General features: G+C 36.2%; 1 protein-coding gene across 7 annotated transcripts in view; it reads right to left on the bottom strand.

The window, feature by feature from the left end:
* Positions 1-18703, bottom strand: part of PCNX1 (pecanex 1) — a 91181-nt gene that overhangs the window by 29254 nt on the left and 43224 nt on the right. For 3 of the 7 annotated variants that reach the window (XM_065685932.1, XM_065685933.1, XM_065685937.1), the window contains 10 exons: positions 15191-15248; positions 12851-13068; positions 11603-11756; positions 10809-10841; positions 9601-9772; positions 5861-5971; positions 5306-5397; positions 3980-4089; positions 2187-2292; positions 429-521 (listed from right to left, as the gene is read on the bottom strand). In XM_065685932.1, the coding sequence (XP_065542004.1) occupies positions 429-521; positions 2187-2292; positions 3980-4089; positions 5306-5397; positions 5861-5971; positions 9601-9772; positions 10809-10841; positions 11603-11756; positions 12851-13068; positions 15191-15248 (1147 nt within the window). Of the gene's footprint in view, positions 1-428; positions 522-2186; positions 2293-3979; positions 4090-5305; positions 5398-5860; positions 5972-9600; positions 9773-10808; positions 10842-11602; positions 11757-12850; positions 13069-15190; positions 15249-17000; positions 17092-18703 lie in introns of all 7 variants that reach the window. The other 4 variants (XM_065685931.1, XM_065685935.1, XM_065685936.1 and 1 more) reach the window with 3 other exon arrangements.

The following is an 18703-nucleotide window of genomic DNA, read 5'->3' as shown; positions in this document are numbered from 1 at the left end:
AAGTCCTGTAAATAACTATTCTAGTAAAGCAGGACTCCCCTATTCTATAGTCTACATCCACATGAACATACAATTGCCAAGTCAGGGCTCAGGCCCTCACCACTGAGGAATCAAGCCTTCAGGACTTTTTAGTTTCATTTTTCCTTACTCCTAAATGATCCTGACATGATTTAATTGAGATAGATGAAGCAGAAGAGGATACTGTGTTAGTGACAGAAGTAAAAATCCAGAATGTAAGAAACTAGGAGAAGAGCAGACGAGTTTTTGAGCATGTAAAATTGGAACACAAAGATACACTTGTCACACTACATATTTAAAGATCATATAAAAGTAGTCAGGAAACCCAGTACACTACCAGGAAAAGCTTTATATCACATTAGAGTATTTATATGTAGAAGACAAATGCTAGACATGATGTAACACCTTACCTGTAAAACTGTAAATACTGTACTGACGTGAATTGCAAAATAGAGTACACCAATGACTATACACACAATCAGGTCAGACTGTAATCGTTCACTCTGCAGAGCCAAAACAAAAATAATTTTAGAAAATACCAACTTAGCGTTCTTCAGATTCTTAATGCCCATCACAGTAACACTGAAAATGATAGAAGATTTTCTAATGATGCCAGTGTTAATTATTTCAAATGGAAGTTATCAGAAACTCCAGAAAACAAATCTTACAGCTAAGAGCATTAGCTCAAATGAGTTAAGTGGAAAGATGAACACCCAAAGTGAGGCAGGAGAAGCTAATACATCCAATATATTCTCTGATTCTGGACTTTGAGGTGGTGTAAGGACTCCATCCCTTACAGCACTGATGAACAAGCTGGAAGGGCTAACATAATTTCCCATTTATGATCCAAGCATTGCCGAGACTATGGGGCACCTGGGAGCTCTGGACAGCAGCTGCCTCGACAGAGCTAGCAACTAGACAGAACAAAGAGGTTCTTTAACACTTCTCCCTCCTCCTTTGCAGAAAGGTAAAGGATGGATTTCAAATAATCCTGGTAAAAAAGTCTGAATTTCCCATTACCCCTAAAAAGCTAATACAAGCTCTTGGCAACAGGCAAAAAATAATGAAATGTACAAATGCCAGGCTCAGTCACAAGGGGGCAATATGTACTTAGGGCCACTCCAACTCAGCATCTCCAAGTTTAGACATACTAAGCTTCTTAAGTCTTTTACTTGCTGCTCCACTGTGTTAAGAATAGTGTTTCAATATTACTTCCATAAATAGAGTGAATTTGTATTAAAAATTCCAAGTACATGCTAAAGTAATTGGAACAGGTTATACCTGCTTCTTAAAAAAAAAAAAGAACCAAAAAAAAAAACAAAACAAAAAAACCAAACAGGACAAGGGGTAACGGGTTAAAACTTAAACAAGGGAAGTTTAGATTGGATATAAGGAGGAAATTCTTTCCTGTTAGGGTGGTGAGGCACTGGAATTGGTTGCCCAGGGAGGTTGTGAGTGCTCCATCCCTGCCAGTGTTCAAGGCCAGGTTGGATGAAGCCTTGGGTGGGATGGTTTAGTGTGAGGTGTCCCTGCCCATGGCAGGGGGGTTGGAACTAGAAGATCTTGAGGTCCTTTCCAACCCTAACTATTCTATGATTCTATGAAAAACTAAACCAATGCAAAACAAAAACCAAAACAAAAAACCCAACCAAAACCATCCAAAGAAACTACAAGCAAAAAAAGAAAAAACCCAACAAAAACCCCACTAACTAACAAAAACCAAAACACCCTCCCCCAAAAAAACCTCACATCACTTTAAACCACTTTTATTTTCTGCTTCTGGATCAGCAGGCACAAAGCTCTTGCTCAGAATTACCAGACATGCTGAGTTAATATAGTTTTGCCACCACTAACTTCGGCACAAAAGCAAGTATCATTTATTACCAGTGAGCTATAAGAAAACAGTCTATGATACTTTACTGAATTCACACTAGGGAATGCTAATTCCAATTCATTCCTCCTTTTAAGTAACTTAAATTGCAATATAATATTGTACTCTCACTGTAGTACATTGGTTCATCTGCACATTTTAAGAAAATGCTCTGATAGCCATTCTAAATCAACACCACGGTAATTGTTAGCTAAGTAAGATCCAGATTGATGCTATACAAACCAACATATAGTAAATGCTTAGATAAAATAAAAAAAAAATTAAAAAGCCTACTCACCACAGAATTTCTAAGCTTTTCAGGTAAAGGATCTTTTACTTCAGACAGAGGATCCTCAGGGTTTTTGTCTTCAGAATTAGGAAAAAATTTTGATTGCACTAAAGAGCTTAAAGACACAAAAAAGAAGCCACTGAAAATCATGTACTGTTCTATTTGATGAATATTTTAGATGAATAATAGAGTTAAAACTTCTACTACAAGTTGACTACAAGAAACACATCATCCTGGCCTATGAGTGCTTTCATAAGGCTGAGCAAATCTACACATATGAGCTTTCAATTTTATAAAAGAATTAGTTCACTGGTTGCATGCAATGACCACCCTTAAAGTTGAGCAGCCAGATACTGTTCAAACAGCACTTTGTCCACTACCAATGGAGTAACTGAACACACACCGAATTTAAGTACTTACGAAGCAAGACTTGAGTTCATAAATAACTGAAATATAACTTCGTGCAAAGTTCAGAAGTGGTCTGTCAACACCAATTAGAAAACCAAGAATTCCTTGGTTTAAATTCAAACTTCAACAACAACAAAAAAATCTATACCACCCTGATTAATTAATGAATTATCCATGCTGACTAACTACTAAATTCTTAGCAGACATTGCGGGTACAAAGGTCCCAGAAATTTATATTTAAACTTTCAGAAGACCATATGCAGCAGTGCTACCCGTACTTAAGTGTCTTACAACCCCTCAATGGCATTTTTTTCCTTACAATAGCCTGTGTGCTACAGAAATATGTATTACTTCATTTTATGGACAGGAAGCTCACTACAGAATAAGACACAGCTCTCCAAAGGCAATATTGCAATACGTTGCAATGCTTAATCATGCCACATCTGAATGGGTGAATCTGCAGGCAAAATAAGCATCCAGGCTATAGTACTTGGAAAGAAAACAAAAAGAGGTATCTACAGACAAGAACCTCATACCAAATGAGTAAAGTCATCTGAACTAAGACTAACAGGACAAGGCTGAGCCATCAACCCAAAGATAAGAATTCTTCTTTGTGAACACTCGCAAATCATTAATCTCCCTGTTCACAGAAGAGGCCCCTCACTATCTACTCTAGACTACTGCTTATCAAGTTCATCCAACATTATGGCTAAATTTAAATCCAAGTTCAAGATCTGCCTAGTCCAGGTGTGTAACTGAGCCTCTATTGGCTATTCTGTGGGAGGTGTTTCTCCTAGTGGAATGGTTTTGTTTTACACACATAATTATTAACTGAATCTCATGAGATCAATGCTCCTCCTCAGAATGGCAACATGAATACATCTTTCCCCATGCTAGATAGGAATGCTCATCACCAAAACAGTTCTACTGTTTTTCACCTGAGATGAAATTATTTGAACAAGTGCTCTGAGCACACATTTAAGATAAGAACACAATAATGAATTAAGTGAGAGAAGCAGTTCTAAACATCCACATGGGCTTCATCTTAAACTGCAGCTTTGTGCACCTCTTCAAATATAGAATGGGTACAGGTTGCTCAGCAGAAACACACCAGCAGGAAGTTGGCACCTCACTGGCATTTTGGAGAACATCAGCAGGCAGTCAAATCAGATTTTTGCACATAGGCGATTTGTCAGAAGGCAAAAAGAAGTTGTCATTAGAAGAGGAACTAGGTGCAAAATTTGAGAACTTCTTTCTAACTACTGAATCAATATACTATTTTTGATAATGCTGTTGACTACTAGTTCAAACAGTACCAACATCTAACATTATAAATAACATTCCCTTGCAACTTGTTTCTTCCCTGGGGAAGGGACACACACTGAGTCACTTACAAAAGTACAGAAGGGTCACTACTTTGTCTGCTGAGATGATATGATATTGCCACTAACAAACCACAAAATATGGAGAAGAGAACTGGAATATGTTGCCCATCCCAAGAATCCTGGAGATAGAAATGAAGTGTTAATAAAAAGGAGACAAAGTATACAACACTTATCTGATACAGAAGAGTTATGGATATCATAGTAAGAGAATGGAAAAATTAACTCAATTCCACAAAAAATGGATCAGGCCTTTCAGTACAGAAACACTGTTAAATGTTTACCTAGTTAGACATATTTACCTGCGTCTAACTCCCTTAAACCTACCCTATCTTGATCATTGAACAGTCATCCATTTTCATACCCCTTAGGAATAATTTTAGGCATTCCTTGAGACCACAGGTTTAGAGTTGCATTTAATCACTTAATTTTGGAAGTTACATTTTCACTTGGATTTTTTTCCTAATGTGTTGGATTTAGATTAAACCAGGGATTTGTTTCTATGATCTATACTGTATCTGCAAAGAGGAGAAAGCAATTCTTGGCTAAAGTTTATCTTGAACACATGTGTTCTTAAAAGGCTAATAAGACAAACATACACACTAATGATATTCTGCAGGTGACAGCATCACAGGAGTACTACCTCTAGCAACCTTTTACTCTGCCAGAATGGATCTAAAGTTTGAAGGCACACATGCTATAATTAATTGTGAAGCAAGAGCATTTGATTATTAACACATCTGAAACCGAAGAATCAATACCACAACATTTCCAAATAGAATGGCACTTCAAGCAAGGAAAAACAGTTGGGTTTGGTTTCCCCCACCATCACACTTGCCACCTAACTATCTTTTAAGATACACACACATCTTCACTTTGACACTGCAAACTATTTCCTGGTTTCTTTTCAAATTAAGATTAGTTTTGAAAAGACTATTTTTTCCCAGTGCTGCAAACCAGAAACAGTCACAGGAGCCATTTTGAGACATCAGCAAATCAATACAGCTGCGGTAGAAAAACAAACCACTTATGTGATTTTCTGTTGTTTTTTTGGGGGTGTTTTTTTTTTTTGGGTTTTTTTTTTAATACTTCCCCCCAAGAACTAATGTACAATTATAAACATGATGGTAAGTGTCATGGTTTTGGCCTGTTTGTGTACACACATATCATACACCTTTTAGAAGCAAAAAACTGTTTTGTTTCTGCATTGCATCTCCTTTATTGGCATCACAGCTGAGCAAGTCTACAAAATCAGGTTAATATTTCTAATTTACTTTCTGTATAATTAAGTATCTAAGATAATAGGAAGTAAAGAACCGACCCTAAAATTTTGCTCACCTTCAGGGCACCATAGCACAGTCCATACAACAAGGCTACTGCCACAATACTACAGATAAAACTGTAAAGTGCTGCAAGCAGGCTTGTGGTAGCTGAAAATAAAAAAGTAGACAGTATTATGTAATTAGATTAGAATATAATCAGATTAGAATACAAAATACTTCAGATTCAGGTATTAGCCCCCTAGTTGCAACACCCCTCTGATACAGAAACCCCACAGCACTACTTGTGTTGTTCCTTTTTTTCCTTAAAGAAAAACCTATGTGGCTTTATATGCCTCCTCATTTATTCAACAGCATTACTATAGAAATGGTTAACTGCAACAAAAACCAGCTGAGAAGGAAAGTACACTTATTGACAGACTTGCTAGGGCAGTAATTTTAGTCCTCAGTAATCAGAAGACCTTTAGCCTCTTAAAAAAATAATTAGTATTCTATGTTTAGAGGGTAGGAATAAAAAATATTTAGTGATTACACTATTAGTAACTACCCTACTGATCTGATGGCTGCCCTTAATCTAATGTTGTTGTCACTAACACAAAAACACACCACTCACCATTGCCACCGAAGACATGAATATCCAGCTGTTCACAGAGATACATCACAAATGTATTCACCTGAGGCAGGAGACCAATGAAGAATACTATGGGAAAACATAGTGTAAACACTATGGAAGAAAAAAAAAAGTTGAAAAAGCATGAAAAATATAGCAAGGTAATGTCATCTTCAATTTAAGTTCTATGGTGTCACACACACCATCTAACATCATTGAAGAACTTCTATAACTATTTCTAAGGAAAACATCCATTATGTGTATCTGCACTCCAGTGACTCGACTTACTGAAGGTAGAGGTTGCATAGATCAACAGTCAAAAGAGTTCTTGCACTTCCCTTTTAATCACTGTAGAAATGGACACAGGCCAATTCAGGCTTTCCATTTTTATTTCACAAACAGCAGCCAAGAGTGTTTACGGATTAGAAGATTTGTAAGTTCTCACTCATTGTAAACATGTACTTATCTGAGCCTAACTGCCTGTCTGGAGTTACAGGACTAAGGAGCAACACCAGCCACATTGACGTAAGAGAGGCCAAGCATTTCACCATGGGTTTTCTGCCACTAATAGAGTCTGAATTTCACTCTTTTTCCCAGACCACTTCTGAAAAGTTCTGATCCTAAATGACTTTTATATGAAAGGAATAACTGTATCAATCACTAAAACCTCTGCAAATTACAGGATTTAAGAATGCAAAGAGAAATTAAGGCCACTTAATATAGACAGTTATGTCCCAACCTGTAATAGCATTTATTTTCCGTTTCAGGAATATAAATAAATAACAATCTTTTACACAACTGTTAAGTACTTTAGATATGCTGCTGCTAGAGAGTTACATTGTATGTTCTAGGTTCTATAGGATAAAAGGATCTAGCCATGAAAATAACCCTAGCAGACAAAATCTAGCAGTTTAGGTAGGAATTCTATGACCTTATTGACTTGTAGCTTCAGTGACCAGAAGCAGCAACCAGTTTTAAATATTCTGTAAAGAATCACAAGCCTCAATTTTAAGTTTCTAACTTTAGTATCCAACCATTCTATGGATATAAAGTATAACACTTTAGAAGTATCTACAGTGAGATAACTAATTCTGATTTTCTTTTCCTACTCCTCACTGAACTTAAATAACTGTAATTTAAAGGCATGCAGGTTCAAGGTTTGGGAAAAACAGAGTTCTGCATCTTCCTACTGATACAAAACAGGAAACAAGACCAAGGACCAGCTACTCGGGACCTGAAGAAAATATTTTCCAGAATTTTGTAGTCAAACCTTTATCTCAAATCTTTACTCCAGGACGCCTATGTAGGAGGCAAAGTGTTCTCTCACTGAGAGGTGAAAAAATTGTATTGCGAAGGCCTGAAGTTGAGCTATATTGGGTTGATTTAAAACAAAATTACAAAACAGATCTGGTAATAAATAGTTTAGGGAGATCAGTCCAGTAAAACCCCAATATTAAAGTCTGCAACAAAATTGCTCCCTAATGGGGACCATGTAGGTGAAACCAGATCATCGTAAACATTGAACAGACTTAGAACGATAGATCAGTATGTGGGACAAAATAAACTCATATGAAATTTATACCAGTCCTCACTTGTCTGTTGGCAAGGACACAGCAATTATGTTATCTAAACACAAAGTCTGCCTTGCCCTGCACCTGTGTTGTTCGAGTAGCTATGCTTGGGAATGGGAAAAGAGGCAGCTGAGATTTCTACTTCATGCTAACAAAGTATGTTTGCTAGTAGCCAGCTTGCTTTGTGATATATACACAAAGCTTTTTAAACAGTTTTACCAACATTAAGAATTGCTCCAAAGGCAAGGGCATGCATGTGTGTGCGTGGGGGGGTGTAGGTTTCTGTTTTGATTTAAGTGAGAGCTGTTCTGGCAATTTTTTTATTTTTTTTTTTTACTAATAGAACTGCCAAGAAATAACAGAATCCCAAGGGTTGGAAGGGACCTCAAAAGATCATCTAGTCCAACCCCCCTGCAAGAGCAGGGTAACCTACAGTATATCACACAGGAACTTGTCCAGGCGGGCCTTGAATATCTCCAGTGTAGGAGACTCCACAACCCTCCTGGGCAACCTGTTCCAGTGCTCTGTCACTCTTACAGTAAAGAAGTTCTTTATAAGAACCTAAGCTGGTGCAAGATACCAAAGAAGAACAGTAAATCAAAAGGATCAAAAAGCATTCAGAAGAACTAAATAGCCTTAAAAATTAATCCCAAAATGGATGCAACCTGGTGAAGATGCCAGCACATCTTTTTAAAGATGGATAAGACTTTTAAACAGAAGTAGGTCACTTTCACATTACAACACACCACCTACATAGGCACATATGTATTATTCTATGGGGATATGGATATACATTACAGCAATGACTCAAGGTGATTAAGGGAAGGGGAAAGCCTTCTGCAACTGACAAAGCATAAACAAGGGGAAATTAAGCTAGTTTTATATCTTGAGACAAAAGTATCTATAGTTAAGTATGCCAGTGCATAAACAGATCCATAGTATCTGTAGAAAAACACCTTTGGAAATGCTCTGTTCGTAAGTCATTTAGACCTTTTCTGTCTGGACATTTAAGTTTAAATATAGATTTAGCAGCAGAAAGTAGAAGGGGCAAAACAACACATGATATGAAATTCAGGATGTTACTAAAAATCAAGTAATAAAAACTAATTCATAATTGTCTTCTTTAATAAGAATGAGAGACTAAGAAACAAAACCAAATGTTAACTTTCATTGGACAGAGGACTGTCCAAAAATTGGAGGCAAGCAGTCATAACATTTAACTGCCATAGTCTTTCATACACAGGTATTTTGGTATGACTGAAGAGCAAGTGTGTTCAATTTGGGTTAATTCTTACATATTTTCTTCCCCTCCAGATGATGCAGAGAGGATTACCCAAATAACTTTGCTCCATTAAAGAATATTCACAAAAGTGCCTATGACAAGATGTTCTTCAAATCTTTGTGTTCTCTCTCTCTCTCTCTCTCCTTTCTCTCAGACTCTGCCTGAGATTACTTAGAGTTTATTGAAAGTAGTAACAACTACAACAGGGGAAAAATTTGTTGGGCTTTGAGGGTTTTTTGGGGTTGGGTTCTTTGGGGGTGTGAGATGGAGGAGTGTTAAATACCAGCAGTACTGTGAATGCACTGTGCTATTCAGAATATAAGAAAAACACCTCATACAGCCCAGAATTATATTTTTGTTGACAGGCCTGTTCTGAGAAGACAGATAGTACGATCTGTCTATAGTGTTTTTAAAATTGTGTCCATACTGGTCTACCCGATTGCTGAGTAACCTGATTTAAGAGAATTCCTACTCACTTGCCACAAGCCCCTCTGAAGAGGGTGAAAGAGTCCAAATCAAAACATTTAACTACTCAGCAGCTATATCCAAGCAAAGTAGCATATCTAGATACAAGTTAAGAAACAATGGAAGGTTCAGGGATGAAGATACTAGATAAGAGAGCTAAAACTTTTTCTCCCTATGACACTTAAACTACTTGACATCTCTGCAGTTCTTACAATAAAGCTATAGAAGGGGGGGATTTTCCCATAAACTTCAGCAAAGCTAAAACTACACTTCCCATGGAAACTAAATGACTACATTTAAAAAAGTGATGATGCAACAGTATCATAACAAGATGCTTGGGGGGTGAGGTGGGGACTGCTGCTGTGGTGAAGCAAACAATGCAAAACCATTAAAAAAAAAAACCCACTAAACCCAAAGCCACTCACCTATAACTAAGTCCCTGGCTGACAGCAGTAGCAATGGGTTGGTGAAAGCCATTCCATACAACCTGAATCTTGTTGTAGATATGTTTCTGCTGCCATAATCCAACAGCCAAATAAGACCACAGCATAAACAGAAATATACAGGCCTACTATAGGCTATGATACGATTATGACCCTGTTTAAAACAGAAAATAGAACATTTGCTTCATAATTAGCAGAAAAAGCAACTGATACTCTTCTATTACAGGTAATTTCAGAATCAAAATTTAGTCATTGCTCAACAGTTAATGTCCTGTCACATCCTTAAGGTTTGTTCATAAAATCCTTAATGCATTGCACTGCAGTGATTTTTTTTGTGTGTGGCTTTATAATGAGGACAACAATTAAGTTAGACTAAGTTATATTTACCCTTATTCTCCATTAAGTTTTAAAGCATGTTTTTTGCAATATTAAATGCCAGAGAAAGTCTGAGTAGGCTTCACAAGCAAGAGAGAATATATACAGTCTGAAAAAAGAGCAATAAAAGTTTATTACTCAGATATTGTTCCTGTGGGGGTAGAGAGGGACATATATCTCTATTTGTGTGTTCATTAAAAACATACAAGTTACCACAAAAAATAATATTACTTGCTGCAGAGGAATAATATCCTAATAAGAGATGATAAAGCACAACAAAAATATTTTATCTTGGCAATCTAGCAGATGCATAACAGAATATAAACATATTGTGCAACACTAGCACATTAACATTTCCATGCTCAAATGTTAATGCTCACTAGAGAATTGCCTACTCAGCCTAAACAGACTGAAAAATATAAGTCTATGTGCATACTAGGACAATTGAATGATCTACAAGACCAGAATAGAACATCAAAGCTGTGTCAGTTCATACCAGCATAGCAAATTTCAACATTAACATTCTCAGTATAATTGCTTGAATACTAAAGACTCATTAAAAAACCTATGACAAATGGCTCTATAGCAAAAGCTGATCTTAGGGAGGACATGATTTGCTAAATACAAACATATTGGGGGGGGGGGGATTAAAAATAGTATCAAGTCCCTTCTCAGACACTAAGACAACATAAGCCTCTTGTGCCTTATGAGAAGGCACATAAGAGAAATGCCAAAAAGATCAAATCAAAAAGATCTGTGGAGCTTCTTAGTTCTCTCTACAGGGTTAAGTATAGCAGTATATGCCTATGACTTACATGCCGAGGGGAAGAAGAATCTGGCTGAACACTCTGAAACCAAAATGGAAAGAGGAAAGTTACCCAATCTACAGGTAAATGCATATACCTCTTCCCCCTCCCTCCAGCTTTCTTGATTAAAGTTCTTCTAATAACATCTACAACTAATTTCACAATTATCAAACCACTGTACAGCCTTTAAATAGCACAATGTGTCAAACCATAAAATCTGTTCAAAAAGTATACGTCTATCACCAAAGGTGTTAAGTTATTGTTGAAAAAAAACCAAAACTAATTTTTAAAACTTGTATTTTTAAGCACAAAAATATTATGCAATTTAATTTTAAATCTAATGCCCACCCTAATAGTCTAATCACAAAGAAACAGACAATCACTAAATTACAGTTTTCTAAAAACCCCTAAGATTCTGACTAAAAATATGCCTAGATATAACTGCTTAATATGAATGCATTGAGGTGTATTCACTAATAAAAAAAAAAATCCCCAAAACCAACCAAACAAAAAAATCCCTTCAAGTTTAATTTGTAGGCTGTTTTCAACCAGTAAGACTATGCTCCTCTTTTGGAAAACAATAAAGTGCATGAGAACAGCAAATAAAGAGTTGTTTAACATAAACCAGTCTAGTGCATTGACCTTCTATAAGCACCTACCAAACTTTCCACAAAACAGCAGTTTACTCATTTCTTCTTAAATCATAAGCATGCAGGTTTTTCTGCAAAGCTCTATCTAACCTGCAACACCCAACAAAAGTTATTGCTGTTGTTTATAGAAAGCAAAGATAGAAATCAAAATACCTTCAACAGTGAGTACTGACAACTGGCTATTACCAGGCAGAACTGGAAGACCCAAATATCCTTGAAAAAGCCCTCTATAAGAAGTACGGAGCCCAGAAATGCAACTAGAATAGCTAGGATGACAGCTAACACGTTTTCAAGGATCTCACGATTCCTGTATTAGAGGAAAATTAAAAACAAAAAAAAAAAACCAATCAAACAAAAAATAAAAGATAGAATTAAAAGCTAACTATGTCTAGAAAATATCTGCAAGGGAACAGTTAGGGTCAGAACTTAAGAGTTATGATGCTGGTAGCAAAATAGTTAAGAATAGATCTGAACTTGCATTGCCTATACTAGCATACTGTCCTTTCGCAAAGCTAGGAGCTACCAGGATTTCAACAACAGCCGAAAGCAATTAGTATCTTATGGAACTGATTTTTAAACAGCAGAAGACAACTTCAGCAAACAACTTCAGGAATAATTCAAATCCTCAACCAGAAGAATGGTATGTAACAAATCTATATTCAAGGTGCACACAGGATGACTACAAACCTGTGAAAATACACATGGTAGCTTATCTGCATATAGGCTGTCATTCCGAATTTTATAACAAAGAAGCTAAAAATACACTCCATTGACTAATATATTCCAAGTGGAATAAAGATAATTCCGTATGATATCGGCAGTGCTTAAGAACAGAATATTATTTCTTCCTGGAAAGAATCACTACTATGTTTATCTCATGAAGTTTATTGCCAAAATTTAAATACCCTATGTATTCCAAAAGTTTGTAACTTTTTTTTTAAATGGCGTCACCTCCACTTTATTCCACTAGGTAAATGCAGCAGGCACAACAGGGTGCGGTGCTCAAAGGCCCTTGGGAATAATGCTTTGAAACAACAAGTAAACTCTCTCTACTTGCTGAAGTAATGTAAGTATGCCAGGTTCTAGACCCTTTCAATCAGTTTTTTTGGAAGTTATTTTCTAGCTTTAAAGATTAGCAACAAATCTTTTTTACAATGCAAATACATTATCGCCCATCCATGCAAAATGAAGCATCTTTTTTCCCCTTCTTTACATCACCAGAGAAGAAGGGAGAGTAGGAATTGTTATTTTAGAAAAACTGCATTTTGTATTATTCTTTAATCATTCAGAATATGGTAAATGAGTAAAATTCTCTAAGGATATATCTTTATCTGGATTACAGTCCAGTTACAATTTTTTAATTATTACTTTCTGAGGTCTAGTAACATATGAAGATCTCACCTATCAAATAAAGCCAGAAGAGTTAATCTATCAAAATTGATGCTAATCCAAAGTTTAGGCAGAATCCAAAAGCGGTAGTACTGCTTGACTTTTTGAGCTGCTTCCTCTTGAGGTTGCATGTGGTCCTGAAGGTCAGGGCTCAGGTCAATATCTTGCTGCTCCAAGAGATCTGTATCCATGGTTAGCAGCCTGTTCAGCCTGATCTGAGGAAGAGAAAGCTAAAAGAAAGTCAGTATTAATAAAAGCTCATTTTTATTATATCACTGTATTCTACTGTAAACTGCTTTGGAGAAAATTGTTAGAATTATTTAGTTTCACTTTTGAGAAGTTTCCTTGTTAAACATTATCAGTTCTCAGGCTTCTACTTACTTCTCCTGTCCTTATGGCAAATGAATAGCACCAACAGCAATAATTATTTCCATACAACACAACTGCTTGGCATTTTAGCATATGCCTTATTTCAAATGAAGTGCAAACATGTCTTCCAAGTACATTATCCCACATACTCCAAAACTTCAAATTTGAAGACACGTAAACTGATATGCAAACAGAAATAAAGTATACTGCAAAAATAACTCAACACTGACTTCAAATAAATTGCAACACATTTCTTCAAGTTAGCTAACCTGCATGCAGACCCATGCTGAATGGTTGTTTCTGCAGGACAAAGCATTATATGCATGCATCAGTGGTCAAACTCATGACATTCAGAATTCTGAGAGACAAACTAAAAAAAGCTTTGCCCTAACTACTTAAGTAGTGTTTATCACTGACTATAATTCTCACTTATTTTGTAGTTTGTCACTCTAGAGTTCTTTTGAAATCACAGTAATAGCAACAACCAGGACATCCAAGAAGAGTGCTCCAAAGGTTAAAAAGTTACTACAGTACGTATGTGCCATCTAACCCATTTTCTTAGTTTCATTAACAGGCCAAGAGACATCTTAATGCACTGCCCTTTATACCATCACATCATTAAACCATTATTTAATGAAAGAAAAACCTCTCAATCTTTTCAGGCAAAGACTAAAATTTAAATAGTACCACCTTTAAGTGTCAACATTAAGATGACTGTAAAAAAACCTTAAACATCCAAACCCCTATAAAGTTTAACATTCAATTTTGCATCTTTGAATTTTTTTAATGACTCCTTAAAGCATTAATATACTTTAACTTTGCTCAGCCACCTTTGCCTTCCTAGAAAAATACTAATAAAAAAACCAAGCAGGAAACACTGCCTTCCGAAAGGCAGTTCAAAAACACAAAACATACTATCCAGCATAAGCTGTGTCAAAAAACACATACTTTTTTGACGGCTTTTAAAAAATTTGGTTTCTGAAAAGGTAGAAACACCTTAATCTTCACCAACACTAATAATAAATTTCAGTAGAAAATTTCAATTAAGACACATGGCCTAAGCTTTTACAAGTGCGAGTTTGCCTTAAGCAGAACCATTCCCTTCATGCTAGCAAACCAACAGCACAAGAGAGAAAATGCAGCCTCTTTTTAGAGGGCTACATTTTCAAGGGGGATAGTGAAAAGCAAAGAAAATTCCTCTAGCAGACACCAGGTACAAAAAGCACATTCTTGATCAAAAGCACAGTCAGGCAAATGAAGGCCTTCTCTTCCTTTGCTAAATGCTGAACTCATATTTCATTTTCCCTCTTGATGAGGTCATTAGGTACTTCAATGTACTTTGGTTTCCTAGTTTAAGGATCATGATCATAAATATCATGACCTCTTGCACTGACCCAGCAATGTAAGACTTCAGAATTAAGATTGCAGGTATGCCTGAACTTTACAATAATATAAAAGGCTTGAGATCACAAAACTGAAGAATTCTAAAGCTATTTGTGGTATTTAACAGTGTAAGCTCTGCCTTTCTTCCCAGTCACTCCTGCATACTAATTAAAATTCCATATGACAGATTCCAATGACAAATTTTTAAATTCCTTTCAGGGAAACTTCTGGAGTTTCTTTTGGACAGAACAAGAAATTTATTCTTTCTGTTGACTGCTGACCTTAGCACAGAAGGAAAGCTCTGGCCAAGTTATCTCTGGAAACCTTTACAAAGTATCTCAGAACAATTTCCATGTGATTTAGAAAATAACTATGCTTTAGATCAGAGAAAGCCAGTTATATTTAATTTTAAAGTACTATGCAGAAAGATGAATTTGTATGTATATATGACACTGCAACAATACATAATCTTCATCTAAACCCAGGCAAAAATTGTTCTTAAGAACAGAGAACTACCACACAGGATGGTTAATCAGTGCTATAAAATTTGAAAGCCTTCTGATTTTTTGCATGCTTTAAAAATAAAGACAAAAAACTTACTAGATCATGTGGATAAAAGCGAACTGAGGTAGAACTCGATACGTGAGAGTCCGTGTCACTATAAGAACAGGGGAAAGACTTCAGATTATAAAACTACATTTTATTTCAACAGGCCACTCTTAATTTTCTAGTGTCCCAAATTAATTTTGACTCCCTGTAAATTCTATCTAAAAATATGTAAGTTTTTCCTTCAATCATGTTTTAAATACAAGTATCCACTTAGTCTTGTGTATTATGGCAACTTCTGTAGCCACAGCAAATCAGGAGACTCTTTAACCTTGGTATAATTTTCTCAACACCTAGTCCCAGAGTTGTCCAACACGGATTAGCATGATAGTAATTATTCCCCTTGGGGAAAAAAAAGAAAAAAGAAAAAAAAATGTTTTATAATCTGTTAGTTACTGATGTGCAAACACACGTAACATCTCTAGAGCAGCACAGTGTCCTCTATGTGTTCACTTAGAGTTTATGTTAATTCAGTACTGTTTTTACCAAGGTCCCCAGACTGCCCAAGATAGTACATACTTAACACAAGTATACTGCATTACTTAACCTTAAACAGCTTCTGAAAAACAATTTTAAATAAAACTTAAGCCTCTGCTAAAGAAGAGCAAAACTACTTTGCAATTTACATTCATTAGAGATGAGGAGAAATTTCTCTTACTGTACGGGAGTCCATATCCAACCACTGCTTTTTTCCCCCAATTTTGGATAGCTTTTGGATGTTTGTTTTCCATGTAAATCACATGGCTGTAAGACTTGTATCAAATTTATGCAACTTTCCTTCAGTTTCTTGCCTTAAGATAAAAACATTCTTTGTTATCAATTTCACTTCACTAAAACTCAAGTATTCTCTAAAAGTGAGATCTGATTATTTGGATGTGGCCAGTCTGTTTCTTCCATTAGTACATGTAACTTTGTAACAGCAGCCATCAGCAAAGCCACTGCATCTAGAACATGCAAGCAGTAGAAGGCAGGCATTGGCAGCTTTGTGCAAGGAAGACAGAACTTTGTCAAAGTTCAACTCTACCAAAGGCACTTGCACAATTTCACAAGATTTGAATATGGGAGCTTCTATATCCATTGCTCCATAATTCCAATAGCTATTCCCCCTACATGTGGTAGGAATTTGTGGCATTTTGCATGACAATAGCTTCACAGTGTTTCTATTTAGTGAAGCAGATTGCAGGGGGACAGGAGGTTTTGTATTGTTTTTCTTTCTTCTGCCTCCTGTCCCTTCAGAGAAACAGCATCTTTCCAACAGCAGATGAACTTTCCAGTCTATAGCTGGCTATTTCAGCTCCAAGTCAGATATCAACCTCAGGCATGTCAACACTTCTATGTATTGTTTCATGCCAGCTATGAACTTGAGAACAAATTTTATCAGTTTACTTTTGCTTCACAATTGGAAGTTCATTTGTAAGTTAAAAGCCATTATGGTCAACAGCTACCTGCTTTTGCAAAACCTGGTCTAAATCCTTAAAAACTTTCTAAAACCAATCAAAAATGCACGTCAAGTTGTCTGTTTGTATTGCTTAAGCAATAGTAGTCTTTATTTTCTGAGCTTTATTTAAGTACCAAAAAAACCAAACCAAAACCCACAAAAAAAAAAAAAAAACACCCAACGAAAAAACCTATGCAGTTAATCTCATCTTCTAAAAATCACTTGGGTTTCAAAAGTAAAAGTATATGGATAATATTCTGTATTTTATTTCTGGTAGTCCATACTAAATAACTTTTTAAAATTAAAATTAAGTATTTGGTTGCAGTAAGACAAGAATCATCACTCTTGACTGGCCTTCACACACACCAGATGTTCGATGCTCTTCTTGCAGCTGGCTCAAAGTTCACAAGTGACATGTCGCAGCCCCCTGTCTCGTAGAGCGTAGAACTGAACTTACCTGTTAAAGAAAAGGTCAAAAGCAGGTCAGAATTTCATGATGTTTCATCCCACTCGCAGTAGTTTCTTTTTCACTCACTGAGATATATTTAGACATCTAAATTTACATCAGTGTCAAAATATAAAATATGATTACACATTAATGTGTCACCAATGCAGACAAGACATTAGCTACTCAACTCTCATACCATTTTACATGACACATACATAGTAAACTGCAAAACTGAACTGAATTTTAGGAGTTTGTATTTACAAGATGTCACCATCAACACAACAAAAGCACATTGTCAGCCTTTTCCCCCATCCCCTTAGAAGACAAGGCAAACAATTTGCCATGACCATCTTTAGTTCCTCCTCATTCCTCCCACCTGAAGTAGAGCAATCAGTAAATCCTTCATTATCAGCATTAAAGAAACATGACATTCAGCTAAAGCAGAGACTACTCAAGTGCCCTGAATAAAATTCTTTTGAGGCGCATGTATCTATTTGGAAATAAATACAAAGATTGAAAGAAGTGGCTAGAGATGCTTCCTAAGTTATACCTGTAGAAAACTTAAAAAAGGAATTGTAGGAATAGATTTCGTATATAAGCCAGAAGCAGGCGCTTCAGTGTAAGAACAGAAGACTGAAAACGAACGTCTCAAATAATCCATTTGGAGTTACTAGAAATACATTAACCATGATTTCCTAAAGTTGTTAAAAACAACTTTATCAACAATATCAGGTTAATCCTAAATATGTAACTTGCAAAAAAGCCAGATATTATAACTCCAATGATAAATTACCTTACAAAGTGATGTTTTACAGTGCCCATCTCCCACAATAGTCTGATCAGAGAGAGAAGCATTGTAATTTCCCCTGAAGGCCAGGTTCAATATACTGAAAATTGAATGCAGGAAGCAAATTTTGAAACTGCCATCTCATATGAAGTGTTCTGCCAACTTCTCCATCTCTTCTAGCTGAAACCCCTTCTTAAGCCATGATGCAAAGCATGCAATATTTTCAGATCTGCTTACACAAAACAAAAAACAAATCCCACTCTGGAGCATCTGAAGGCAAAACTATAACTCTCAGCTGCACATCTTACAGCTCTTTCTTCTTCTGTTGATACAGGACAACAAGCAGACCAAGGAGAAATGCCTAACAAGATCAGAGCTTTGAGACTTTCTCTCTTCTGTAAGGGCATAACCTGCTTCTGATATTGTGGGGGGATTGATTTTTTTTTTTCTTAAACACACTATGATCCTGCTCAAACTCACTACAGACCCACAAACATTCAAGTCCAGTACAGATGTACTTGAAAGTGAGAAGGTTAAACACTTCAAACTTGATTATTAAAACCAGTGACACTAAGGAAAGACACCAGTATGTTGAATATATCTTTATAAAGCTTTTTACCCTCAGAAGGTGCACTTCAAGCCAATCAGACCCATACCACAGATGTGCTAAGGCCAACCATTCTGTCAGGTACATAGTTCAGGAGTCATGTACAGCGTGTGTCAGAGCTCATTAACACAACAGCTCTAAATATTTAATTACCTCTGATATAGGCCTTTGTAGGGAAACACAGGTTGAAAGCTCACTTGTTAGAAGAGTTTCTTCTTCAATAGTTA

The sequence above is a fragment of the Lathamus discolor genome, chromosome 6 (assembly GCF_037157495.1).
Source record: "Lathamus discolor isolate bLatDis1 chromosome 6, bLatDis1.hap1, whole genome shotgun sequence".
NCBI classification, from domain to species: Eukaryota; Metazoa; Chordata; class Aves; order Psittaciformes; family Psittacidae; genus Lathamus; species Lathamus discolor.
The sequence above is the reverse complement of the archived record's forward strand: the minus strand, read 5'-3'. Positions and strand labels throughout refer to the sequence as shown.